The sequence below is a fragment of the Haliotis asinina genome, unplaced genomic scaffold, assembly GCF_037392515.1.
Source record: "Haliotis asinina isolate JCU_RB_2024 unplaced genomic scaffold, JCU_Hal_asi_v2 scaffold_27, whole genome shotgun sequence".
In the NCBI taxonomy this organism is placed as follows: domain Eukaryota; kingdom Metazoa; phylum Mollusca; class Gastropoda; order Lepetellida; family Haliotidae; genus Haliotis; species Haliotis asinina.
The window spans coordinates 222451-249356 of NW_027133899.1; the positions used below are offsets into that span (position 1 = coordinate 222451).

General features: G+C 39.2%; 1 protein-coding gene across 1 annotated transcript in view; it reads left to right on the forward strand.

The window, feature by feature from the left end:
• Positions 1–1761: 1761 nt before the first annotated feature.
• The window catches only part of LOC137270043 (uncharacterized), a 190974-nt gene continuing 165829 nt past the window's right edge, over positions 1762–26906 (forward strand). The window contains exons 1-2 of the mRNA XM_067803854.1: positions 1762–1831; positions 22045–22153. Of these exons, the coding sequence (XP_067659955.1) occupies positions 22054–22153 (100 nt within the window). The 5' untranslated portion in view covers positions 1762–1831; positions 22045–22053. The remainder of the gene's footprint in view (positions 1832–22044; positions 22154–26906) is intronic.

Consider the following 26906-nt stretch of genomic DNA (forward strand, 5'->3'; position numbering starts at 1 on the left):
TCACGGTCGAAGGAGCGGGCGCTGACCAATTTGCAGTTTGGTTTCGTAATTAGACTGTTGGCGAGAAACATTATTCGCTCCGCATCAGTGCCCCTTTAAGTAGCAGGGCGTGGAGACATCCCACAGATGACATCCTTACCTTGTCAGCTTGCTGACGGGGTTTACCGCTTTGGTTGTGTGGACAAGGCGACCAACTTCGGAAAGGAAGGCCACAAAATTTCCGAGTCCTGTGCTGGGATACGAACGACAGACCTTCCATTCTGAAGTTGGACACTTTGTCCACATGACCAAAGAGGTTAACCCCGTCAGCAAGCTTACACATCACAAGGTAAGGAATGATTCCACGCCCTACTACACTAACATAAGTTTTGTCTAACATAGTGTAGCCGGGTGTGGTGTATAATGTCCAGCCACTGGGCTGCTAGTCACAACAAGCACAGTTCTAGATGAGTGATGAAATCTAATGCAGTGTCAAAGTTGGGAGGAAGGCTGAAAAGAGAGAACCTCCCTCCTGTAAGAGTTCATGCAGAATGCATCATTTATGCCAAATAATTTTAAAACTGGTGAACTCAGTCAGAGTTACAATAGCTGGCAAATATTTAGATAATGAATGAAATAATATTGTAATTAAATATGTTTTTACAATTATGAAGCAGTGAGATACCCTTTTACTAAATAACCTTTGTTTGCAGAACAAAGTATACAGAGATAAGAATACTGAAATCTTCCTCACCTGAAAAGAGAGACCCTCCCTCCTGTAAGAGTTCATACAGAATGCATGAGGAGGGCAGGTGAGGAAGGAAGTTAGACAAGAAGACCAAAAGGCCAATCAAAAGACAGGTAGCACCTGACAGGTGTCAAAGGAAGTCAGATGATAGAATGGTGGTGGAGACATCAGAGGCTGCTAAGGGTATTGAAGATTGTAGACGTTAGTGGCTGACATTCAACTGTAGACAAGGACAACATAAATCAGAATGAAATGATGACAATGACAATATGTATGACAATATATACATAATTTATGGATATGATGAAACTGTGTGTGTGTGTGTGTGTGTGTGTGTGTTGGGGGGGGGGGGGCTGATTATGAGAGGATGGTATTTCTGCGTTTACAACTAGTGGTTATATCCACCACCCTGCTACAATAGCAATGGCTGCCATCTTGAAATATCATTGCTAATGCTGTTACTTTTGCATCATTTTGCAAAGTAATGTATATTCTCTGTCATGTGGCATTTCTGGATATTTCACTCACAATGCTCTGAGCTGAACAGAACAAAATTATTGTTTTGAATTCAAATTTTAAATAAATGACGTATCTCTCAAATACTGTGTCAGTGACTTTCCATCGTGTAGATTGTTTCTCACGCGATGGTTACGAGATGGAATTAAGAATACTAAAAATATCTACCATGACCATTACAAACGCAATGCATCCTCCCTAAACGAAAAATCCGGATCCTCTTACAGTTCGATATGACGCCTCTGAGAACACGCCTGATATTTTAATGAAGATGCGTGTTTAAATTATTAGGTTACATTTTAGGTATTAAGACAACAAAACGACAGACGATCAATGTGTCGTGTATTGTGACCCCGATGTTCCGTACTACGCATGATCAAGCATGTGAAGCATGTTAAGTCTTCTTTGCAGCAAAAAAGTCGTCTGCTTCGAAGCCAATGAGATTACACGTTACTCAATGGGTTTTCGACTGACCAATCGAATCGCTCCTACCGAAAAGTTTGCACGCGTTTCCGTTCAAAACAAACATGGAGTCGCCTAAGGGTGTTGTGTCTGTCCATAAGAAATGAATTTGTCTGAGAATTTTCTGTAAGTATATTTAGGCAACTTGGAATATAGTTCAGTGAGATTAAATCTACTTCACGTTCAGCTGCTAGTGTGTGCAAGGCGCCCTCGATCCACTACTCGTTGGGCCTACATATCTCCAATCCTAAGTCACAATAGAACGGAATTTGGAAATACAGTTTGGACAGAAAACGGCACATGTCTGGGTCCCAAAGAAAGTATTATGTTAATGGCAAAAGTCAAGATGTCGGCTAGAGTGCAGTTTACCGGGCGCGCTACCCGGGACTGCTGAGCGCTCGCTAATGAGCGCGCTGTAGAGCTACTGAACTGTCTCACTTTACCGCGCTGATGTATCCTTAGGGTTAGGGACCCCCCTTCTAGAACCTTAAGGTTAGGGACCCCCCTTCTAGATCCTTAGGGTTAGGGACCCCCCTTCTAGATCCTTAGGGTTAGGGACCCCCGCTTCTAGATCCTTAGGGTTAGGGACACCCCCCTTCTAGATCCTTAGGGTTAGGGATCCCCCCTTCTAGGTCCTTAGGGTTAGGGACCCCCCTTCTAGATCTTTAGGGTTAGGGACCCCCCCTTCTAGATCCTTAGGGTTAGTGAGTAAAGGTTAGGGTTGGCAAACCTTAGATGCGATTATATCCATCCACGAATCGAAAGTCAAACGATAAACGTCATCATATATCATAGCTTCGCTGGATTGGCTGCACAACATCTTGAAAACAATGCCTAGGTGTGGCTTCTCGCTTTGATGAATGGGTAGGCGGGGCCTAGCTCTGCGCATGCGCAGTAAATGAAAACAAACCATAATAGTTTGTTTTCATTCACTGCGCATGCGCAGAGCTAGTGGGGTAATGACCCGTTAAACGAGCACTAACACACTGTGATCGCACCGGTGGTCCCGAGGTAGCGTGTCCGCTAATTAGTCTAATTAGAATCCCACGACCCCTGCTGAGAGCGTTCGAGCCCCGCCAGCACAGCGAAAAAAATCGGAAAAAGCGCGCCCGGTAAAGTGCACTACTCCCAAGATGTCTGATGTGTAAAACAGAAAATTCTATTTGAGCATCCAAATTATTAGTTCTTATGAATAAACTCGTATTCCAGCCAAGGCCTACATCGAGTTTATACGACGAGTGCATTTTCTTTGACGCACCTTTCCGCAAGAAAATTGAGCGGAACGGTTTAAGGCAAAATCAAGACTGAAAACTCAACATATCGACTGATATTTTTGCAGGTTTTGCTAAAACAAACATTCATCGTAAAAGCGGAACACTTACCTCCAACAAAATACACTCATTTTATTTCTGACAAGTCTTGAAACATATATACCCCACTTGACTGCCGGCCATTGTGGATATGTAAATGAGAGGTTACTTAAAAAACGGAATCCATGAAAACGGACTATGACGCTCTGCAGTAGGCAGAAGGGGAAACGAACCGTTAGTGGTTTATATCATTTCGTGGATGGTACATTTCAGGTTCCGAGATGTCATGAGACCTACAGTGTCATTTCTAGATGTTTTTGGTGTTGGATAGGTGTGCATAGTGTTCTTATTATCCAAATGGGAAAGGGTTTTTTCAGACACGACATAACCATGTCTCATGCTACTACCTTGATAAAGACTGAAGTTCCTATAGCGTTGGAAGCATAGGGATTAAGTCGGTGGTGAAAATCAGGGTTCGAATTCCAATTTGTGAAGTCCATTTCTGGTGTCGCCCGTCTCGATAGTCCTGAAATATCGCTGAACACCGGGGAGTGAAACGGACCTCTATCACTCACTCACTTCGAATACGTAAGGTACAGACGCGTTATTGGTAACATATTAGAATGTGTGCCATTTACACATGTTTGACACATTTTCGGAAAGTTATTTGACAACTGACAAGCTTTCTAATATGCGACATTTTAGGAAGACTTCTGTCTCTTGTTTGGGAAAGAGCCGTATTATTTCAGTTGACTTTATTAAGTATTTGGTGGGCGTCCTGCCCTAACATCTATAATGTCCCTCCCCTCTAGCGATAACCTAGCCCCAAGTTAAGTGTAAATATACGACCCTTCCTCCATCAAACTGTGATGCGTATAATTAGTTACTATGTTTATATAGTTATATGTATGGATTTGAATCTAAGAATGTTATGCGTAATTAGTGCTCAAATTATTCTCGGTACTTGATGTTATGTTTATAGAGCTATATGTGTGGATGTGAACGTATGATGTTTACCTCGTTTAGTGAAACTGTAGGTGTGGTCTTTAGGAGACATCTTGCATGTACCATGTCCCCGCTAAACCACCTCCAACTTGTATTTAGAGTAATCAATGTAATTTTAAGAGTTCAGTGAATGGTGCGATGATATGTGGGATCCAGAAATGTCTACAAACGATGAAGAAATGCCTTAAGTTCGTTTCCCCGCAACCACAGTCAATTTATCGCTAACCGTTTTTTGATTAACCGATCAAAATGTCTGCCAAGTGGTGAAAAATGGGGGTGGTTCTGTATCAGGGCTGATATAAAATAAAGTGAATGGATGTTAGTGGATGCAAGTATGTCGTTTTGAAAATGAGCGTTTGTTTTAGGAATCTGTGCACCTGTTCTAGTCGATAGGCTGGATTTTTGCCTTAAACCGCTGTACATATCCAGGGATAAACCTGGCTCAGAAAACATGTGAGATAAAATCTCACATGGGATCAAAAGCATGAGATTTTTTCAAATCTTATGAGATTTAACTGATCATGATCGTTCAGAAGAAATAGAAAATGAGACAAATAAGACATTGTCAAAATCAATTTCAAGTCAAGCAATCCTGAATTGCAATGAATTAAAAGTCTGTAGATCTACTAGCCTCACCATTGGTGTCTGCATTCTGGTTGTCATCAAGGTCAGCGACTCTTTCAACATCAGTCAACCAGAGGCATATACTGCCAACTAGCAGCTCTGAGGTCATAGATGAAGTTTATGTTTATCAAGAGAAAATATCAACTTATAAATTATTATTGCTACTGCATATCATACACCAGTTGAAAGGACTAATCTTACTGTTTATAAATATGAAAGTTATTTTTATCATATTTTTCACGTAATATGACTACAACTTAAATGAGTCGGTCAAGTTGTTTCTTCGTTTTCTTTCGTAGTCTTTAAGAATTTAAAGATTTTAATATCGAATAAGATGGTTTCGTTAGTAGCCGCCCTTTGTGTGACGTTGCAGAACACAACTTCCGAATGCGAACTCTGTACACCGTCACACTGTGCATAAACAACACAGTACTGCGAAGTTCAGAGTTTGCCATACTCCTTTCAGCGCAGCTCATTCTGTGCAGCACTGTGTGACGATGTTCGATGTTCCATACCAGAAGTTATGTTTCGAAGATTAAAAATAGGTAGAAAGCAACGGGAATATCTTTGACAGGACACAATAACGACAAATCCTTTCTCAGTAAAACAGATTTATAAACTTCCTATCATACAGGTGAGCAGGGTGCGATTTTAAATCGCTGCAGGTAGATTTGAGTGCGACTTTAAAACAACTAGTGCGAGAAAATCGTGATATCGCGGCCCAAGTCAATCCCTGCATATCTGTACAGTGCACTGTGCGTCAAAGAAAATTCACTCGCCGGCTAGACATCGAGCACACCTTGGTATAGTGCAAAGTCGTCTTGTCATATGCTGGACTACCAAATTATGAGCTGAGAGTGCCATTCTACCTTCATTGCAGAGTGAACAAGCGTCCTTTTCCCTGAAGTCTGCTACCGCAAAGGAGTCATAGGCGTCATAATTTCTCATGTCTGAAAGGTATAGGGAACAAATATCGGCTAGAGTGCAGTTTACCGGGCATGCTACCCAGGGACTGCTGAGTGCTTGCTAATGAGCGCACTGCTGTTTCCTTAGCCAACCCCACTTCTAGATCCCTAGCCCTTGGGCACCCCGCTTCTAGATCCTTAGGGTTAGTGAGTAAAGGTTAGGGTTGGCTTACCTTTGGTGTGAGCATATCCATCCGAAAAAAATCGGAAAAAGTGCGCCCGGTAAAGTGCACTTTATACTCATGGGGGTGCAAATACTTAAATCACTTATTGACATTAATATTGTTATAAATGAAACCCCATCATTAAATAAAGTGCACTTTATACTCATGGGGATGCAAATACTTAAATCACTTACTGACATTGTTATAAATGAAACCCCATCATTAAAACTACCCATTTTGATCTTTAATTACCTTAAATTAACCATTTTGACAACAATGCACAATTCTCAACCGCAAACGAAATTTCAACCAATCAGAGCAGCGGGTCTGCATGACGTAATATTAGGGGGGTAAACTATTTCATTTATAGGTTTCTACAAACCTGAAATCGCAACAGCTCTTGTGAAAAATGAAAGCTATATGTTCTCACAATCTACTACCATTTAGTTCTGTCTCCTGTTTTTTGCCTAGTTTCCAAGTTACAACCCTTGTTTTCATAGATGATTCTGTCAAATTCACTTGGTGTCGCTAGGTTGTAATCCGTGTTATGTGGTACAAAACAACGCGTTATGTCATCATTCACTTTTGCTCAGTTAATGAATTTATAACATGTATAATTAGTGGTAATGCCACATAGAAATACCTGACGAAGGTCCCCATTTGGCATTTCCTTTGTGTGGATCGACCAAAGGATATACCAATAACACGCTGATTGATTAATTACTCTATGCTGATTTAAATGCGGGTTTGTCAAAAGGTAGTGTTTATGTATGTATGTTTACTAATCTATAGTGAATACACTCTGTTATGTCTGTGTCTGTGTGAAAACAACACTCTCCTTTCAAAGGATTAACTGCCAATGATTGCTCATTATTGGTTAACTAAACTACTTTTTTAAAAGAATGATGGACATTAAGCAATTATATGCTATCTTGGTGACCAATGAGACTATACACCAATGTCAAAAACCTGAAACGGTACATCACTTTTTGGTATATTAGACTGTCAAAAGACTCATCACTTGGGAAATCTGCGAATGAATAGTGTATCACTCATTTTTGTGGATACTGATGGATACATTCCTTGAACAAGGACCCGTGAAGGTCCCGGGGTAGAATAGGCCTTCAGCAACCCATGCTTGCCATAAAAGGTGACTATGCTTGTCGTAAGAGGCGACTAACGGGATCGGGTGGTCAGACTAGCTGACTTGGTTGACACATGTCATCGGTTCCCAATTGCGCAGATCGATGCTCATGTTGTTGATCACTGGATTGTCTGGTCCAGACTCGATTATTTACAGACCGTCGCCATATAGCTGGAATATTGCTAAGTGCGACGTAAAACTAAACTCACTCACTCACTCACTCCTTGAACAAGGTAATAGACTGACAGTGCTCCTTTACCTTTAATTTGCTTCAATTTTAATATTTGCCTTTTGTTTTTATTAAGTTGCCGTAGCATTCAACAGAATGATTGTTTCCGTCATGAAGTCTAATGATACAGACAACATACATTAGGACGTGCAAGCGAATTATAATTCACAATGGCAAACTATAGAATGTCCAGATATTACATTCCCGTTATACATTCGCTATAAGTATCAGCAGATCGCTTCTTTTTTATTAAAGAACAACTAAACTCAATGTTTTGGTACTCTTTTTATCAATGCATTGAGGTGATCAAGCAATGCGATAGGCCTCACGATCAGTTAATTGTCGGCACCATCGTTCTCGAAACCTACATCTGCTCGAAGTTGAAAATTTGCATGAATTTCCACACTTTCGCACACGTGTAAAACCATTACCAATTAGAGGACAACAACTAACAGTTTAAGGCTTCGCAAGTATTATAAACATGGATGTTTTTTGTAACTACAACACTGTTTTTGCTTAACAGTTTAGTCAATATTGGGCATTGATTTGGTAGACCATAAAGCTGAAAGGAGACAGACGAGAAGGCCATGACACAATGTAAACAAATCTGACAGCGATCTAATTTCGGTTAGGGACGACCAAAATTGCAAAACATGTTACATTAAAGTACAATGTGATGGATATGGTTGCTTTTGATCTTACGTATTCTTAAATTTGTCACAAATTTTATGATGATGTCAAGTTTCAAAAACACAGTCTGAAGGGCTACTGTGCAGTACACTATCTGTTAATAGCGCAAAATATTTGAGGAGTAATATTGTTTAATCAAAGGGACAGTGTAAGCAGATGCCTATCACGCAATATCCCAAAAATGAGAAACCATGCCTTAAATATTTTGGAATTCCTCTAAAGAGATGTGGGTCGAGACGAAAACTATGCTAGAAGAATAGTGACTTTCTGGAATATTGCAGGGAATGAAATAAAATTGTATTTCGTATCTAAGAGGATATTGTTTGTTTTTAATTTTTGTTACAATATAATTTAATTTCAGGAGAGGTACACTGGTAAAACTGTCATTTTTATTACTTCACTGGAAATGATAGCAAGAGATTTTAGCACTATCGCCATATCATGGCAGAGCAATAACATGGCACTAACTTAGTTTCTTGCCTCCTGTTTTATGAATGATGTTTTTTTGTTGTTTTTTTAACAGAATAACTTACAAACTCACAGTTGACTATTCATGTAACTGGAATGAATATTGAAACATACATTTAACCCAGATTTTATGTAATTCTGCTAAGAAATCACCAGCTTTTGGGGAGGTTACCAATGTTTCATGACTGAGCCAAAGTGTTGTTTATTAAGATGGACAAATTGTTCAAGGTTTGTTGATACATGGTTATTTGGAAAATTAGCTTCATATTAAATTGCACACTGGTTTGCAGGATGTGAATGCTTTAGGGCATTTTCCTAAACTTTGTTAAGACTTTTACCACATTTTGAAACAACTTTAATATGTTTTTGATGACATTAGTAAGTACTCCAGAAAAGGAAATAGATCAGATTTCATGTTGTGTCCTCTAGGGATATGGTCTCTGATATTGTGGATTGTGGATCCTCTGTTCAGAGATTTCCAGAGACTGTTTCTGGAAGATGGGTCAGTGTACAGGTGCAGAGTGTATCTTGGATCTTCTTTGTGTTATAGTGGTGTTATATACCAGAGCATAAAATCTGGCAGTTCATTAAGTCCAGTATTGTGGAAGTTTATAAATTAGGATTCCACAACAAAGTACACACAGAAAAATGAATTGAAGAGGATGATTAAAAAAATATATTTCCATATATTCCGTGTCATTCTAGGATGGTGTAGTAATTTGAAGAGGGAAATTTTACTGAGATTTGCTGAAGATTAGCTGCTGAATATTTGCTTCTGGGTATGGTCAGATACATGGAAATATTTTTTCTGCTTTGTTAGTCAGAGGTATAAACTGATGATTTCACATGAATGATTGAACATCGGATAAAAGATCAAACTGAAATCTCCTCGTGCAGTGTTGACAATCTATTTATACCGAAACGAGCGCAGCTTGAACATGTGGTTGTGTTCACTGTTACTATAAAATTACCATGGGAATCTAGGAATAAAAAAACAAACAACATACTTCAGTTTCGCTTCCCTGCTAGTATTTTAGACGGACGTGAAATGCCAGATAGATTAATCATTTCGAAAGAAAATACGCTTCCTACATGAAGCCGCTGGCTGAGACATCTGGCATGAAACTCATTTTCACTTGCTAATCACAGTCTGTCAAATAAGATATATTAAATATTATACGCAAAACTTTCCTCTTTAAGTATCATTCATAAACTACGGATACCAAAGTACCACAAGCAGAATTCATCAACACCGTTTTCAATGTACATACACTGAACCGGCGGTGACGCCATTGTCAGAGGTTGTCCCCCTAAATGACAAAAAATGGAGTGGGCAGGTCTTATCCACCCGGACTGGATCGGTCTATTAATACCAAGTGCTCAAAAGTTGCTAAAAAGTCGCCTGCTTCTCTCTCGCCCGCAAACGGAACTGCAGACAGGTTACGTAACTCTGTCGCCAGAGCCCTACAGTGACGTCGTAGAAGGAACGCTTTCAGTTAAATGTGTAGAAAAGTGTTGGAAGCTGTCCTTTCGCTGATTTCTCGACGTCACCAAAGACATGTCAAATTGTTATGTTACCGTCAATTGTTCCTTGCGGTCGGGCAATGGTGTCACTATACACAGATTTCCAGCAGACCCCATAGTTTGTGCTTAAAATGGTTGTTAGTTTGTGCGAAGTGAGCGTTGTGGAAGCCTGTGGTATATACTAAATTGGATGGTTTGCCTCCTACTACGCTTCCAGGATAGAAAATGGAGTTCAAGTTTCATCAAGTTTATAAAATCAAGATTGCTTACTACACATAGCTGACCAAAAAGATTTTGCATGGATATAATGCTTTCTTCCACGGAACGAGGTTGTGGTCAAAGTGACAAAATTATCGTAAGTAATAATAAATTGACCCCTTATATTGACCTCTTCAAAGAGTGAACTTGTTATGTTATAAACAATGTCATGTAAAATCCTAATGTCCATCAATAAAATCCATATTTTACTACCAGTGAAAAGTAATTTTGATTGTGTAAGTCGGTGAAAACAAACTTAAATAGCATTCATCCTCAGACAGGGCGCCAGCATTTTTGAAAATCGTGAAGTCACGGGCTAAAGTCTGTCAGAATTATTGAGATTATGATTTGTTCGCATCAAGTTAGAAAATCAAAACTACTTTTTGCTGGTAGTTAAATATGCATTTGAATCATGGCGAAAAGGATTTTGCATGACACAACTTGTAACATAACGACTTCTTCCATGGAAGCGAGGTGGGGGTCAAAGTATAAATACTGCACGAGAAATTTCTTCACTTGCTAAATTCACTTGGTTTGTAAATGTTCACTCACCGATATGTAGACACTTGGCAATGTATGTCTTTATATTTGTTCTTATGATCCTAATTACTTTATAATCATACTTGTATGCATTTTGAAACTTTTGAAACATAAGGACTTCTTCCAAGGAAACAAGGTGGGTCTCGAAGTGACATTTATATAGCAAGCAATATTTTATTGACCTCCACCTCACTTCCAAGAGTGAAATTGTTATGTTATAAGCAATGTCATGCAAAATCCTATTGTCCATCAATAAAATACATACTTTACTACCAGTAGAAAGTAATTTTACTTTTGTACGTCGGTGAAAACAAACTGAAATAGCATTCATCGCAAGACAGGGCACTGCCATTTTTGAAAATCGTGAAGTCAAATCCATTTGAACTAATGAGGTTATGGTTTGTTTTCATCAAGTTAGAAAATCAAAACTGCATAAATATGTATTTGAATCTTTACCAAAAGGAGGTTGCATGACACAACCTGTAACATAACCTAAGTGAGGTCGGGGTTGAAGTGAAAATACTGTGCGATAAATTTCTTCACTTTCTAAATTTACTTGGTTTGTAACGTTCACTCACCATATGTAGAGACTTGTCAATATGCGTCTTTATACTTGGTCTCATAATCCTAATTACTTTACAATCATACTTGTATGCATTTTGAAACTTAATAAAAAGAAGTGATCTGCGAATTTATGACACTTTGACGGGAATGTAATATGTAGACATTTCATAGTTTGCCTATATGAATCATAATTCGCATGCACGCCCTAGTGTATGGTGTCTGCATCATTACACTTCACAACGAAAACAATGATTCTGTTGAAAGCTATGACAACTGATCTCATTAAAGGGGCACCGATGCGGAGCAATTTCCATGGACTGGTTTAAACCTTTGTTATTGTTTTTCTCCCATGAGTACCCGGATGATATCCCAGAATTCGTGACTGGTTCGTGACCTCTGCTGCGCAGTCTGTATGCGCAATTGAGAGTTTAATTATAGACAGATCAACTAAGGTGAAGTCATTTTTACTTCATTACAAATGTATTATGAAAACAAATGAAACACTTTGAAGGATCTGTGGTAAAAATGGTAAAAAAACCTTTTTAGAACGGAAAAATAACAAAGCCATTGTGTGTCTCTTTATTATGATTTTGAACATTAATAAAAGAACACATGGTCTGCTTATGCTTATAGTAAATTTCTAACATGACTGTAACATTTAAACATTGTATAGACTGCTAATGTGGATCCTATTTCACATACACTATTTCATACACGTGATATAGTGTGTGTTTTCTGTCATACAGATTCTGCTGAATGCTACAACAAATAACTTAAAACAAAATGCAATAATGAATGGAATTTTATAGCAACAATGTCAGGCTACTACCTTGTTCAGGAATGTATCCATCAATATCCACATGAAAGAATCCACATGAATAATCCTGCTCTGTGTCATGTTTCTTACAACAGTCTAATTTGTGAAAAAGTAACACATCGTTTCACGTCTTTCAAATTGGTGAAAACGTGATAAACCGCTCATTGGTCACCCAAGATAGCATACCGGGCAACGAATTGTATGACGTCCGCCATTCAATCAATCAATCAACGTAATGGTGGTAAATTCTTTGAAGGGAGGATGTTGTTTTTTTTTACACTCGCACTAATAGTACGATCCAATCCGGACCGATAAGCCCACTTCGCTTTTGACGTTAGGGGGGACAACCTCTGACTAATAACCGGCGAAACGTACATGATTGAGAACGTTATTGATGAATTCTGCTTGTGGTACTTTGGTATCCGTCGTTTGTGAATGACATGTAAAGAGGAAAGTCATACATATTTTATTTTTGATCAGTCTAAGTAAACTTAGTCTCAGTGTGTTTAGTTACACTCCACCTTCAGTAGGGGAAAGTAACGAAAAGTACTGAGGACAGGTTTATTTTTGATATATAGTAGTTGACAGACTGTAATTAGTGAGTAAAATGAGTGAACCATGAACACACCCACATATTCAAGTTACAGATCATTTCAATATCTATAAATAGATTGTCAACACTGCGTGAGGAGACTTCAGTTCGATCTTTTATCCGATATTCAAATTTAGTTCAGTCATTTATGTGAAAACATGGGTTTATGCCTTTGATTAACAAAGCAGAAAAATATTTCCATACTAGCAGATGTACATACCCAGAAGCAAATATTCAGCAGCTAATCTTAGCAATCCTCAGTAAAACTGCCCTTTTCAAATTACTACACCATCCTAGAATGACACGGAATATGTGGAAATTTATTTTTTTAATCATCCTCTTCAATTCATTTTTCTGTGTGTACTTTGTTGTGGAATCCTAATTTACAAACTTCCACAATACTGGACTTAATGAACTGCCAGTGTATATGTTCAGGTATATAACACCACCATAATACAAAGAAGATCCAAGATACACTCTGCACCTGTACACTGACCCATCTTCCAGAAACAGTAAAAGATTTGAACAGAGGATCCACAGTTACCAAAACAATTAACTAGGTTTCTTCATAGATAATTACTAATGGACATAAGGTGCAAAGAATATCTCAAAAGTTCAATAAAATTACATCTGGACATCATTGCTTCTTAAACAATGATACTAGTAATCTTTGTTTTATTATGTCTTATTATATAAGACCATATCCCTAGAGGACATAACACGGAATCTGATCTATTTCCTTTCCTGGAATACTTTGTAATGTCAGCAAAAACATATCAAAGTTGTTTCAAAATGTGTTAACAGTCATAACAAAACTTTAGGAAAATGTCCTAAAGCATTCACTTCCTGCAAACCAGTGTGCAATTTAATATGAAGCTGATTTTCCAAATAACCATGCATCAATAAACCTTGAACAATTTGTCCATCTTAATAAACAACACTTTGGCTCAGTCATGAAACATTGGTAACCTCCCCAAAAGCTGGTGATTTCTAAAAAGTATTACATCAAATCTGGGTTAAATGTATGTTTCAATATTCATTCCAATTAATAGAATAGTCAACTGAGATTTTGTAAGATATTCTGTTCCAAGACTGAATAATGTCTGACCAGGGTGTGGCCAAAACGTAGAATTTGCTGTTGTCTTTTTTTTCAAACTCTCTGGATGTTGAAATAACTTTTATATGAGTTATGATACGAGTAATTACTTTCAGACTAATCTTATTACTGAATATATTACTTTTTTTATAAAAACTTCTTAAATCAGGAGCCATGTAACCAAGTTAGTGCCAAGTTATTGCTCTGCCATGACATGTCTGTAGTGTTGTCTATGTATGCCTGGTTCTGCTTTCAAACCACATGAATCTGATACGTCAATCAGTTAGGTATAATTATTTATAATTGATTATATCATTATTTATTTTGTTACCTTTCTACGTTTACTAAAGACATCTTGCTGTCAATTTTAAGGACTGTAATATTCCTAAAGTATACCAATTACCTCTCCTGCATAAATAAATTTATGTTGTACCAAGAATTAAAAACATATAATCTTCTCTTAGTTAAGAAATACAATTTTATTTAATTTCCTCCAGTATCCCAGAAAGTCACTATTCTTCTCGCATGGTTTTTGTATCCATCCACATCTCTTTATGGAAATTTGGAAATATTTAAGGCATGGTTTTATAGACACTCAGTGCTTTTCATACTTTGGATAATACGTGATAGGCATCTGCTTACACTGTCCCTTTCAATAAAAAATATTACTTGTAAAATATTTTGACCTATTAACAAATAGTGTACTGCAGAGTAGCCCTTCAGATTGTGCTTTTGAAACTTGACAACATCATAAAATGTGTGACAAATTTAAGAATATGTAAGATCGAAGGCAACTATACCCATCACATTGTTCTTTAATGTAACAACCCGTGAAGGTCCCGGGTTAGAATAGGCCTTCAGCAACCCATGCTTGCCATGAAAGGTGACTATGCTTGTCGTAAGAGGCGAATATTGCTGAGTGCGGTGTAAAACTAAGCTCACTCACTCACTCACGCATTTAATGTAACAAGTTTTGCCAATTTGGTCGTCCCTAACCGAAATCGCATCGCTGTCAGATTTGTTTACATTTTGCCTCGTTTCAGCTTTTTGATCTACAGAATCAATGCCCAGTATTGACTAAAATGTTAAGCAAAAGCAATTTTGTAGTTTACAACACTTGCAAAGCCTTAAAATTCTAGTTGTTGTCATCTAATTGGTAATGGTTTAGCACATCCGCGAAAGTCTGGAAATTCATGCAAATTTGCAATTTCGAGGAGGCGTAGGTTTCGAGGACGATGGTGCTGATTGACTGATCGTGAGGCCTATCGCATTCCTTGATTAACCTCAATTTTCTTTTATCTTCATCAAAATGGTTTTGTGGAAGGTACTCATCAAAGCGCAGCAATGTATAACAGATATTGCGAGTGTGAATGGCATAATTCGAAGCACATCACTTCGGAGGCCACGTTTGACCCCGGAAATAAGTCTGACAAATCCACAATGCGTGCCTGGCCTGCTGATTGGGCTAAGTCGATGCATGCGTCAGCTATGATTGACAGACTGAGTTGGTCTATTATACCGGTTATAAATTCATTAACTGACCACCAAGAGAATGATGACAAATAAAACATGTAAGTTTACACCATCAAACATGAGTTACAACAAGGAAGATGTAATCTCTGTGTCGCATGCTGCCTGAAAACACTTATGGGTCGAAACTGTTTTGAGGCTACCTACCTACCTACTTACCTACCTACCTACCTACCTACCTACCTACCTACCTACCTACCTCCCTCCCTCCCTCCCTACCTCCCTACCTACCTACCTACCTACCTACCTACCTACCTACCTCCCTCCCTCCCTCCCTACCTACCTCCCTACCTACCTACCTACCTACCTACCTGGCGACTCAGCTTGTCGTAAGAGGCGACTAACGGGATCGGGTGGTCAGGCTAGCTGACTTGGTTGACACATGTCATCGGTTCCCAGGTACGCAGATCGATGCTCATGTTGTTGATCACTGGATTGTCTGGTCCAGACTCGATTATTTACAGACCGCCGCCATATAGCTGGAATATTGCTGAGTGCGGCGTAAAACTAAAACTCACTCACTCACTCACCTACCTACCTACCTACCTACCTACCTACCTACCTACCTACCTACCTACCTACCTACCTACCTACCTACCTACCTACCTACCTACCTACCAACCAACACACACACACACACAGAAATAGGATCAAACTGGATCAGTCACTATACCATCCAAGCATCCGAACAAAACTACACTGCTGGGATATTTTGTTATAATCAGACAAGGAATACCATGGATATTTTTAAATAATGACTGTTTAGGTGAAGAAATTCTGCTTATTTTGACCGGAGCTCAGTCCCTTTGTCCATCACGGTCGAGGGAGTGGGCGCTGACCAATTTGCAGATTGGTTTCGTAATTAGACCGTTGGCGAGAAACATTCTTCACTTCGCATCAGTGCCCCTTTAATTCAAATGCACTTTATCCTGTGACTTCACAATTTTCAAAAATGGAGGCACATGTCTGAGGTTAAATGCTATTTAAGATTATTTTCACTGGCTTACAAAATCAAAATTACTTTCTTCTGATAGTAACATGTATTTGATAGATGGACAATGGGATTTTACATTGATGTAACATAACAAGTTCACTCTTGGAAGCGAGGCAAGGGTCAGTTTAATATTCTTACAATAATATTGTCACTTCGACTGCATCCTTGCTTCCGAGGAAGAAATCGTTATGTTCATGCAAAATTGATGAGCAATGTGTAGTAAGTAGTCTTGATTTTATAACTCGATGAAAACAAATCTCAATAGCATTTTCTATCCTGGAAGCGAGATATGAGGTGAACCATTCTATGTAGTATATACCACAGCCTTCCACAACGCTCGCTTCACACACACGAACAACCCATTTATCACAAAATATGGGGTCGGGTGGAAATCTGTGCACCATCACCATGATCACCCGACTCCAAGGAGCAATTGAGGCAACACAACAATTCGGCATGTCCTACACATTTTCTATACAACTAACTGAAAATCGTTCCTCCTATGACGTCACTGCAGGGCTCTGGCAGTGTTGACGAATGGTGTTACAAAGTAACAGGACACTGGGTCCTGTAAGTTTCAGATGTCTGCCTGACGCATTGAAAATTCTCAGGACTCACAGAAAAAAATTAAACACACATTTAGGATTTAACATTTCTCATAATTGACATTGAAATTATTAACACTATATAATGACAAATATCATAAACATTAATTTATAAACAGTGAACAAGTGTCACATGCCACAGATGTCATTGTAATATATTCAGTCAGTCAATGGGGCCAGCAGGCTGGGGACTTCTGTCTGACCATTGCCAAATCTGCCAGATTTGTCAGAGGGTCAGACACTATTCGTGAACATGGCTCTGGCGACAGAGTTACGTAACCTGTCTGTGGTTTTTAGGTGGGCGAGAGTGTAGCAGACGACTTTTTGGCAACTTTTTATCACTCGGTATAAGTTATTTAAACCACAATTGTTTTGAGAATGAGTTTGGTGTTCCACCACAGACTAACCACAAGTCTTCAAAATGTACTGGTTAAAAAAGTAAAAAAAAAGTGTGTGTTTATTCGTTCTTTAAGTGACATGAACACCGGCAACCTAAATATTTGTAACTATTTACAGTGGCAATTTGGTTTCCTTTATAGCACCATTTTTCCTTATTCAAGAGAATGCAAAGTTTTCTGAACACAACAATTTGTGTTTTGTCAAGATTAACAGTTAACCCCCAATTCTTTAAAAAGATTTCAAGAATATTTTATTGGTTTTTGAGGCCGATAACTGATTTGGATACAACAATGACATAATCGGCAAATAAAAGAATGAACAGATGATACAAATCAGGGAATAACTGTGTCTACTACATTCATTTACAGAGTCTGACAGTTCACAAATGAATAATGAGAATAACAATGGGCTTAGGATGTATCCTTGGCGCACTCCATTTGGGCAGTTAAATAAAACTGTAATGTCTGAAGAAGTGCAGTTTACTCAGTGTTGTACAAATCTGTAAATTGCTTTGACTGCTGACAGCATTTTTCCACCTAACCTGTTCTGTTTGAGGCAAAACCAAAGTATATTTCTTTTCACATAGTCAAACGCCTTTCTGAAATCAATGAGGGTGACATAAAACTTTTATTGTTTTTTCATAAAGCATTTTTCGACAAAAGAATTTAGTGTGAATATATGATCTGTGGTTGAATAACCAGATTGGAAGCCTGTGCTTCTGGAACTTTGTCTTTTTGTTCCACCCACGCTTTCAGTCTATTATTGAACATGCCAGTGTAGATTTTGTTCAAGACGCTTTACAATGATATTCCCTTGTAGTTGTTGGGGTTAATTCTGTTACCTTTCTTTTGTCCAGCTTTTAGGAAATTCTCCCGAATCAGCGAGAAAGGTCATGAAATATGATCATTTCAATCTGTATATTGTCTGTGCCAGCTGCTTTATTATTATCTATATGTTTTATATCATCACAAGTTTCAGGCAAAATAATATGCGATTCTGGGATAAGTGAATCAACTTCATTTAAGTCTGGTTCTTCTGGTTTGCTGGTGCAGCATATGTTGCAAACAGGCTACTGAAGTGGTTAAACCATGCATCATTATTGATATTCGGATGAGGTCAGTGCAAAGCCGATATGCCTTTGAGCATATGCCAAACAGTCTTCTGGTTATTGGTTGCTTGCTTTAAAGCATCGGCTTTGTTGCATTTATATGAGAGCTTTGTGCGCCTACAGATACCCTTGTATAAATTCCTCTGTTTGCAATAATTCCCTCAGTTTTCCTCAGATTTATTTCTGTGGAATTGATGCGAGGCTTTGCGTGTGAAGTATTTTTATCCCATTGGCATGTAATGCGGGGGGATATAGTCGATGCCTTGTCTGCCCGTCTATTCGTAATCATTTTGTTTCCTTAGAATAACTCAAAAGCTGTATATAATAAGATTAAGATTAATAATATGAACCTATGATTGTGCCTTTTGTTATTTACAGATTTTTGGCATTTCTATTTTTTTTGTTTTTCCATGGAACATTTTGGTGTTAGTCTAATGGTGGGGTGGTCTTTACAGGTTTTTGTGATTTATTATTTTCTTGGGTTCCGTGGGTTGGGAAACGTTTCGGACTTAGTTTCAAAATGGAGGGATGGGCTTCGTTTCTGGAGCAGAACTCAAAAATCGTTCAATATTTTCCTGCAGAACTTGGCAGATATATCAATCAGAACCTAAAGTGGTGTGTTTTGCTACTTACAGGTTTTTGTGATTTATTATTTTCTCGGTTTCCATGTAAACGTTTTGGACTTGTGTGTTTCGTTTCCGAGCAGAACTCAAAAACTTCTTAATATCTGTCAGTAAAACTTGGTAGGTATGTGTGGCAGACCCCAAAGTGGTGCATTTTGGTATTTACAGGTTTTTGTGATTTATTATTTTCTCGGGTTCCATGGACACATTTCGGACTTGGTTTCTGGACCACAACTCGAAAATCTTTTCATATCTTTCAAAAGATCTTGGCAGATATATGAGACAGATCTTGAAATGGTGACTTTTTCTGATTATAGATATATGGCATTTATATTTTTCATGGAAACAATTCAAACTTGGTCTAAAAACACCATAAGTGACTGTCAGATGATTTGTCCTTTCAAGTATGTGGGGGTCGGGAGGATATGTCATCTTCTGATGACTCTTGTTTACTTTTGCAATATCTAATAATATGTACATTTATATTGCTCCAAACTCCACTCGTGAGGCGAATGCTCATAGCGCTACCAGTCAAAGCAAGCATATTATTTTTACCCCTTTTAACCCAAGCTGCCTGTTAGGCGCTAGAAGGTTATAGTTACATGACTTATTCCACTGGGTACCCATTTCCTGCAGGGTGAACAGAGGCAATTTTGAACAAACTCACTTGCATGGGGTGAGAACACATGTGTCATGTGTCATGAACCTAAAGTGGTGCCTTTTTGTTAGGTACAGGTTTTGTGATTTATTATTTTCTCGGTTTCTATGAAAATGTTTTTGACATAGTCTCAAAAGAGAAATATGTGTTTCGTTTCCGGGACAGAACTCAAGAATTTCATAGTATCTGTCAGTAAAACTTGGTAGATATATGTGGCAGACCCTAAAGTGGTGCCTTTTGGTATTTACAGGTTTTTGTGATTCATCATATTCCCGGTTTCCACAGAAATGATTCTGACTTAATCTCATAATGGAGGGAAGGACTTCGTTTCTGGAGCAAAACCTTTTAGCAAAACTTGACAGATATGTGAGTCCGACCACAAAGTGGTGCGTTTTTCTATCTGCAAAGTTTTGGCATTTCTATTTTTACCTGTTTTCATGCAAAGAATTTGGACTTAGTCTCAAAAGGGAGGGATTGGCTTCGTTTCCGGAGCACAACTCGAAAACCATTTCATATCTTTTGACAGATCTCGTCAGATATATTAGACAGATCTTGAAGTGGTGACTTTCACTGTTTACAGATATATGGCATTTATATTTTTCATGAATTGCATGGAAACAATTCAAACACAGTCTAAAAAAACATGAAATAACTGTCAGATGATTTGTCCTTTCAAATATGTGGGGGTTGGGGGGATATGTCATCTTCTGATGACTCTTGTTATTTTTTTCTCCCAGGAATACATCTTGGAAAGTTTAGCATGAGTTGTAGACTCAGTCACACTCGTTCCTACAGACATTCCTTCTTATAGTGGACAAATGGATGGTTGGGATGCGGCAAAGTCAATATTATCATGCAGCGCTGTGAATGAGCGAGTACCTGCTAACACAGCTGATTTGCTGTGTCCTGATAGGTGAGAAAAACACCCATTTCCGGCTCTGTATAGTATTGAGTCAACTATATTTTGGACTCACATTATCGGATCCACAGAATTTGTGATCATAAAAGACTTGGAGATTAGTAATAACTGACAAATTATTCAGATCTGTTGTGCCTGTTGTGCTGTGTACACCTCCAGGAGCATTTATTTTCATTTTTCACCCCAATTGTCAGACGCCCCAGTTTTTATACAGTAAAGTATAGGTGTTATGGTTATGTAGCACTCCTAGAAAACTCAATCCTGTTTATAAATGAGATCCGCTAAGTTATGAATTTTGATGTTTATGGGTAAGTGAGTAAAATGCTTGATCAACTCAGATGTGAACTAACTTCACTCTGTGAGAAAACAATCAAATAACGAATATTGTAATTATTGTAGTATTGCTTTATCCTGAAAACAGCTAAAATTTGTGTGTTCCCACCTCATGAGTAACCAGGGACCAGTGCTGGAGCAATTAATTGAATAATCGGTTGATTGATCTCGCTTGCACTTGCGATTATCAATGGACAGGAGGGTCTATTTGATATTGAAGAAAATGAAACATAAAAACGAATTTGTTACCATGAAGAGGCGATTGCTTCTTGTGCCTGGTTGCCAAACATGTGAAACTTCTTTGACAGACATTTAGAAGTTGGGACAGTAAGGAATGATTACAATATATGGATGAACAACTTTTTTATTGATATCAGAGCGACATTTCTAACACCGTTATCAAGCAAGTTATCACTTATCATTTATCACTTGCTTGACAACAGTGTTAAAACCTACACCAACATGTCACTCTCATGGCAATAAATAAGTTGTTCATCCATATATTGTCATCCTTCTTATCATGTGAAACTTGTCTTAAAATACCACAGAGAAAGCTATGAGATAACTCATCACAGTGGCAAATTCAACCAGAATTGATACTACGAGTATGCTTGTTTTGGCAGTCAGCGTGTTAAAACATGGTAACTTTATGTTCCCTTTAGGAGATAAACATCATGTGTTGGTCAATTTCTTGGTGTTATTCAGTATTTGAAGCACAGGAATACATTTGGAACTGACGGCATCAACCGGAGGTTTTGAATGAAACATTACCGTGCTTCAAGTACTCAATAATGTCCAGAAATTGGCCAACACATGATGTTTATCGACATTGTGAACAAAAAAGTGTAAACCAAAGGGTTTTGCTGTCTGCACTCATTTACATCGAGTAGGGGTACAGTAGTGAACCTTCACTGTTTCAGCTGGTTCCCATGGTAGCATCTGGAGCTGCTCATTTATGACGTCATTCTGACGTAACGTTATGATATGAGTTGAATGACGTCACCACTGTTGATGACACAACAAAACAACTGTTTTCAATGTTTCTATGTATCAATATGCAGCGAAAAGTCTTGCAGTTTCTGGGAATCCAATACCATTTGATCATGTTTTTCATCCAATCAGATTACAGAACACAGTGAATTTTGGTTTACAATAAAGAGTAATCTGTGTACATTTTCAGATATCCATAATGAATAACAGCTTTCCCAATGTGAAAACATATTCAACAAAATGGCAGCGGTCTTACAAGCTATATCATGAGAAAGAAGATCTTTTTGACAGAGTACAAGGTAAACTGATATCTGTGTTTTGGAGCAGCAGCCCATAATGTTCGTAATTAACATTTTATAACTGAAATAATGTACATATTAAATCAATTCCATAATATCAGGTAAGCTGTTCTTTTCATGTTGTGAGCTACAATTATGGTGTGAAAAGTCATGCAGAATAATTCCTGTATGTAACACAACTCTCTTATACGAGCGGCCATAGTACTGTAATTTGTCATACCTAACAAAAATCTTTTCCTTCTTCATTTTTAGCTAATCTTTAATATTGTGTAGTGATAGGCTTTCCTCTACCATTGTTCAAATCAAGAATACCTGTCATGTTCATGCACCATTCTATGTTGCTTATTCCTGTGCCACATGCTATTTGTTATGCTTTCTTAAACATGATGTCTTCAGTCAATGGTTATTTTGAGAATGTATGCACATGCTCATTTGACATTTTATACCTGACAACACAACCAATTAAATTCTGCTGACAGCGAAGAGAACTTATGTTTAAAATCCGGGATTTTTAAGGTGTGATTAATATCATTCTGATTACTTACATCTGGTATTTTGTACAAACGATCCCAGAATCAAGGGAAGAGTCTTCGCAAAATCCTGTGTCCCCTTTTCAGCAAAGCAGCCATTGTGTAAGAAATTTGTCATCAATAGTCATATGTCAAGGTTATTCTTCATATTGGCAATTTCTTTGAGGCGAAAATCAGTTGAACAAGCGCAAACACAATCATCCTTACCTTCTGATTACACTTTCAGTTTTATGATGTATTTTTCTCCTACACTCCACACAGTACTACAATCAACACAGTCATTAAATGATATGTCATATGCGGTGCACTCCTGAGAATGTTTTTACTGTTTTACTAACTGCCTAGTTACCTTTGTAAATACATATGGTGCTGAGGACAACCCAAAAGGTAGTACAAGAAACTTATATAACTTTCTAACCATGCCCTCCTTCCATGCAACTCCTAAGAACTGAGTATGATCTTGAAATATTGTTAAGATTGAGCATTTGCCATAAGAACTACACTAAAACCAATTACCACTACAGCAATAATAATTGATAACATCTCAAATCACAAAAAATACACTCTCGTAACAATATATCTAGATGATGGTAGACGGAATGAATATCAAATTTAACAATCCAATCATTTTTCTGTATATACAACAAAGCTGTCCTCCACTCTTCATATTTGACCGGCTCCTTCCATATACAGTCAGGCCGCGTTAATCCGAACACTTCTGTTTTTCATCAAAAACGTTCGGATAGTGAAACATACGGACTACTGAAACGAACTTTTATGAACACAACTACAGTAGGGTTACTTCCCTTTCACGTGGCAATACAAAAACATACGAACGTATACAAGTTGGCTGAATGTGCGATGTGGTGTTTGGGGGCAAGAAATCAACTTTCATGTTGGTCAGTTTGACATTGGCATACTTGTGACTGGCAGCATTGTTACGAAGTAAGATCACGTGTCAACCACGTGATTGCATCTGTCTGTCAAATGATCATAGCCAATCACAAAACATATCCGATGTCCGAAATTGTGCTCTTGCCGATAGACTGTCCGAATTCTTGACCAAAATGTTTACACATAAGATCAAAATTGGCTTTAGGGTTTTCTCCTTTTTTGTGCGGCAGTAATTTCACATCTTTTACGCCTAGGGGCGGGACTTGCCATTATGACTGACAAGCGTCAGGTGATCTCATTTTGACACGATCAGTGTTTTATACAGGAAGTAAGCATAACAGGTATTACTCAAACTAACCAAAAGTGAGACCTACTAATTGATCAGAATCACAAACTAACGACATCTTCAACTCGCAAGTGTCACTTGACAATTACTACTGAATGGGGCTCATGGTGTGAAGGGATTATCCCAACCTTTTTGATGTACCACCGGATTAATGAAGCAAAACTATGTGTAATTAGCTAATCTGTTACCGCTGATTAACGTTCGGATACGGAGAGTGAAGCACCGGATTACTGAATCAACAGGTAATGAGTTTACATAGTAAACAAGATTGGTTACAGCTAGCTATTGTTCGGATATCGCGGGAATCGGATTGTCGGGGTCCGGACTAACACGGACTGACTGTATGTGTATTCACCACTGAGAGATCCAGTATCAATCTCTTTTTACCTGAAGACTGAACGGAAACTGAGAGGGGTTTACAACTGTAGGTTTTTGAAAGCATTCAACAACCAAACCTTTTCGCACCCAATCAGCTATGGCCACTGCTGCAAAATCTTTATGCATCATTGCTGACTTGTTGGTTAAATCCATATTAGGAGGAGCAGAATAAAAGGGAATCTTGTAAGCATATCGGAGCAACCTATATTTCTCAAAAAAGTCTACATTTTTAACTTACCTTACCATAGGGCTTATGCGTATTACCTCAAGCATCGCTTAGAAGAGATCACTCAGTCCTTGATACGCCATTCTACCGAATGGCTACCTCCTATATCGGCGAGTGTATATAAACGGCATTTACGCGATCTCACTAATCGCGCATGCGCGAGCAATCCAAAACTTCACTTTTACGAGTGGTGAAGTTTGCAGTAATTTTACTTCACTTACCTGGCTACCTCGTGTTTTCAACTCACATCGTTTTCCTATGTTTTCCATGTTGTTTGTCCTTTTTCTTCGCACATGTGGGTAAAGTTTGGTTCCCAAACCGTTCCCTTTGCCTATGTGCTTTGCCATGTGTAGATATTGTTGTTATTATCCATTTTATCGTCGTTTTTTGTTCTGACGCCGTGCATGGTTCAATGGTGGCAGCCATGTTGGTTTCTCTCTGTTGTCTCGTCGCTAGGGCATGCTCATTTGTTCTACAGGGGTGTTGCTCCATTTTTTCTACTACAGGGTTTTTTTCTTGTTAACCGTTTTCTTTATGGCGTGGTTCTCAATGTTGCTTGCTTTTCTGCATGTTGCAGCCTTATTATGACCCAACAATTTTGCACACTCTGTAAGGTGCAGAAGTCGGCAAAGGATCCCCACCCCTGGTGTCCGGACTGTGCAGTAGTTATTTGTGGTTTTGATGATCGCTGCCATCATTGCTCGTCTCTTACTGTGCAGGAATTCAAGGCGTACTTGTCGGCTGAGAAGAAACGTTTTACGCAAACAAAACGGAAAATGTCGTCTCCTGCTTCCTCTTTAGGATCACGATCTTCGCTTGCAAGGACGCCAGAGGATCAACCATCTCCATCAGCGGTGTCGGCGCCTCCTTCGATGCTTCCTTTGCCTCCTTCGGATCCGACGCCTGGACTGCAGCGCTCTTCAAACGCCTTCGATGATCTCTCTCACCCAGACGCCCTCACTCACCCGGAGGTGCAGAAGTTACTGAGAACCTTACTACGCTCGAGTGCTGACCCAGCGCCATCATCGACTTTGATTTCTCCGGCGCTCCCGACGCCGATGCCTGTTGCTGCGCCTTTGGCGGATACGCTGTCCACAGCTGCAACGCCGATGCCTATTCTGACGCCATCGTTTTCGTCCTTCGTTTCTCTACCAGCGTCTACGCCAGCTCCGACGCCCTTGTCAGCCTACACTATACCTAAGTGCACGTCTACTGCCACTATCTCTAGAGAAGAATTGCTCCATCAGCAGCTTATGGAGGAGCGTGCTCGACGTGTCGAAGCTGAACGTTCTCGGCGTGACAGACGCTCTTCTTCTAATACTCCTAGAACCCGTCATTGCTCGAGAAGTCCTCGTTGTGGTCGCCGGCGTCGCTCTCGTTCTCGGTCTCTCTCCCCTCATCACCTACCTGATAGGGATCGACGCTCTAGATTGCCAGCTTATTCTAGACGCCAACGCCATTCGTGCTCTAGGACACCACTGTCTCACTGTTCACCGAGGCGCCTCAAATCGCGTTCCCCCAACACTCGCCTACGTGTGGATACGGAACCTCGGTCATCCACGTCTACACCTGGTCACCGGCGCCTCAGTCATTTGGTTTCCTGGGATGATATGGAAGAGAGATTTTTTCTCTCCAGACTACATTGACAATGCTCCTGACTCTGATGACTGCGGTACTTATTTACCTCCATCGGCGGTATACGACTGGTTCGTTGACAGACTGTCCTTCCCCTTCTGGTACGGATGATCACAAGTCAATACGGTTTTTGCCGGAGCTTCTTATTCCTCCCCATCCAATGGTGGCCTCTCTGAATGTGGATTTTGCTAAACTGTCCCTGTCATCTACGATCAAGGCACCTAAATCGAAAAAAGGGGATTACAAGATTCACAGTCTAGACTTTGCTGACAGTGGAGTGGCTCACGACGAATCACTGAAACGGTTGACGAGTTCGCCCCAGAATTCTTATAGAGTGCAAGATTCATGACTGTTAGCTTTCGACACGGAGTTAAAGAGAATGCTGAAACCTATTTCAGCTTTGGCTTCTGCGACGTCGGCAGCCGCCTGGGATCTCATGGAAGATAGTGCCTCTCGTGTGGACCACCTGTCGAAGCTCTTTCAGTGTCAGGGCAAAGTTTTATATGATTTGTTGGCACATCTAAAAGCGGCTCTTGCGATGACGACAGCAGTTCAATGCTCTGGTTTCCTGGAACAGTGCAACTGGCAGGAAGAATTCAAGCGCAAACCTGTTTAGGGCTCCTTTTTCGTCCCGCTACTTGTTCGACGATATGATCCCGGACGTCTACAAACAACATGCTGAACTAACTAATACTGAAGTGTCGTCGACATTCGAGGCCCTTGGATCTGCCTTTCGTGGCTCCT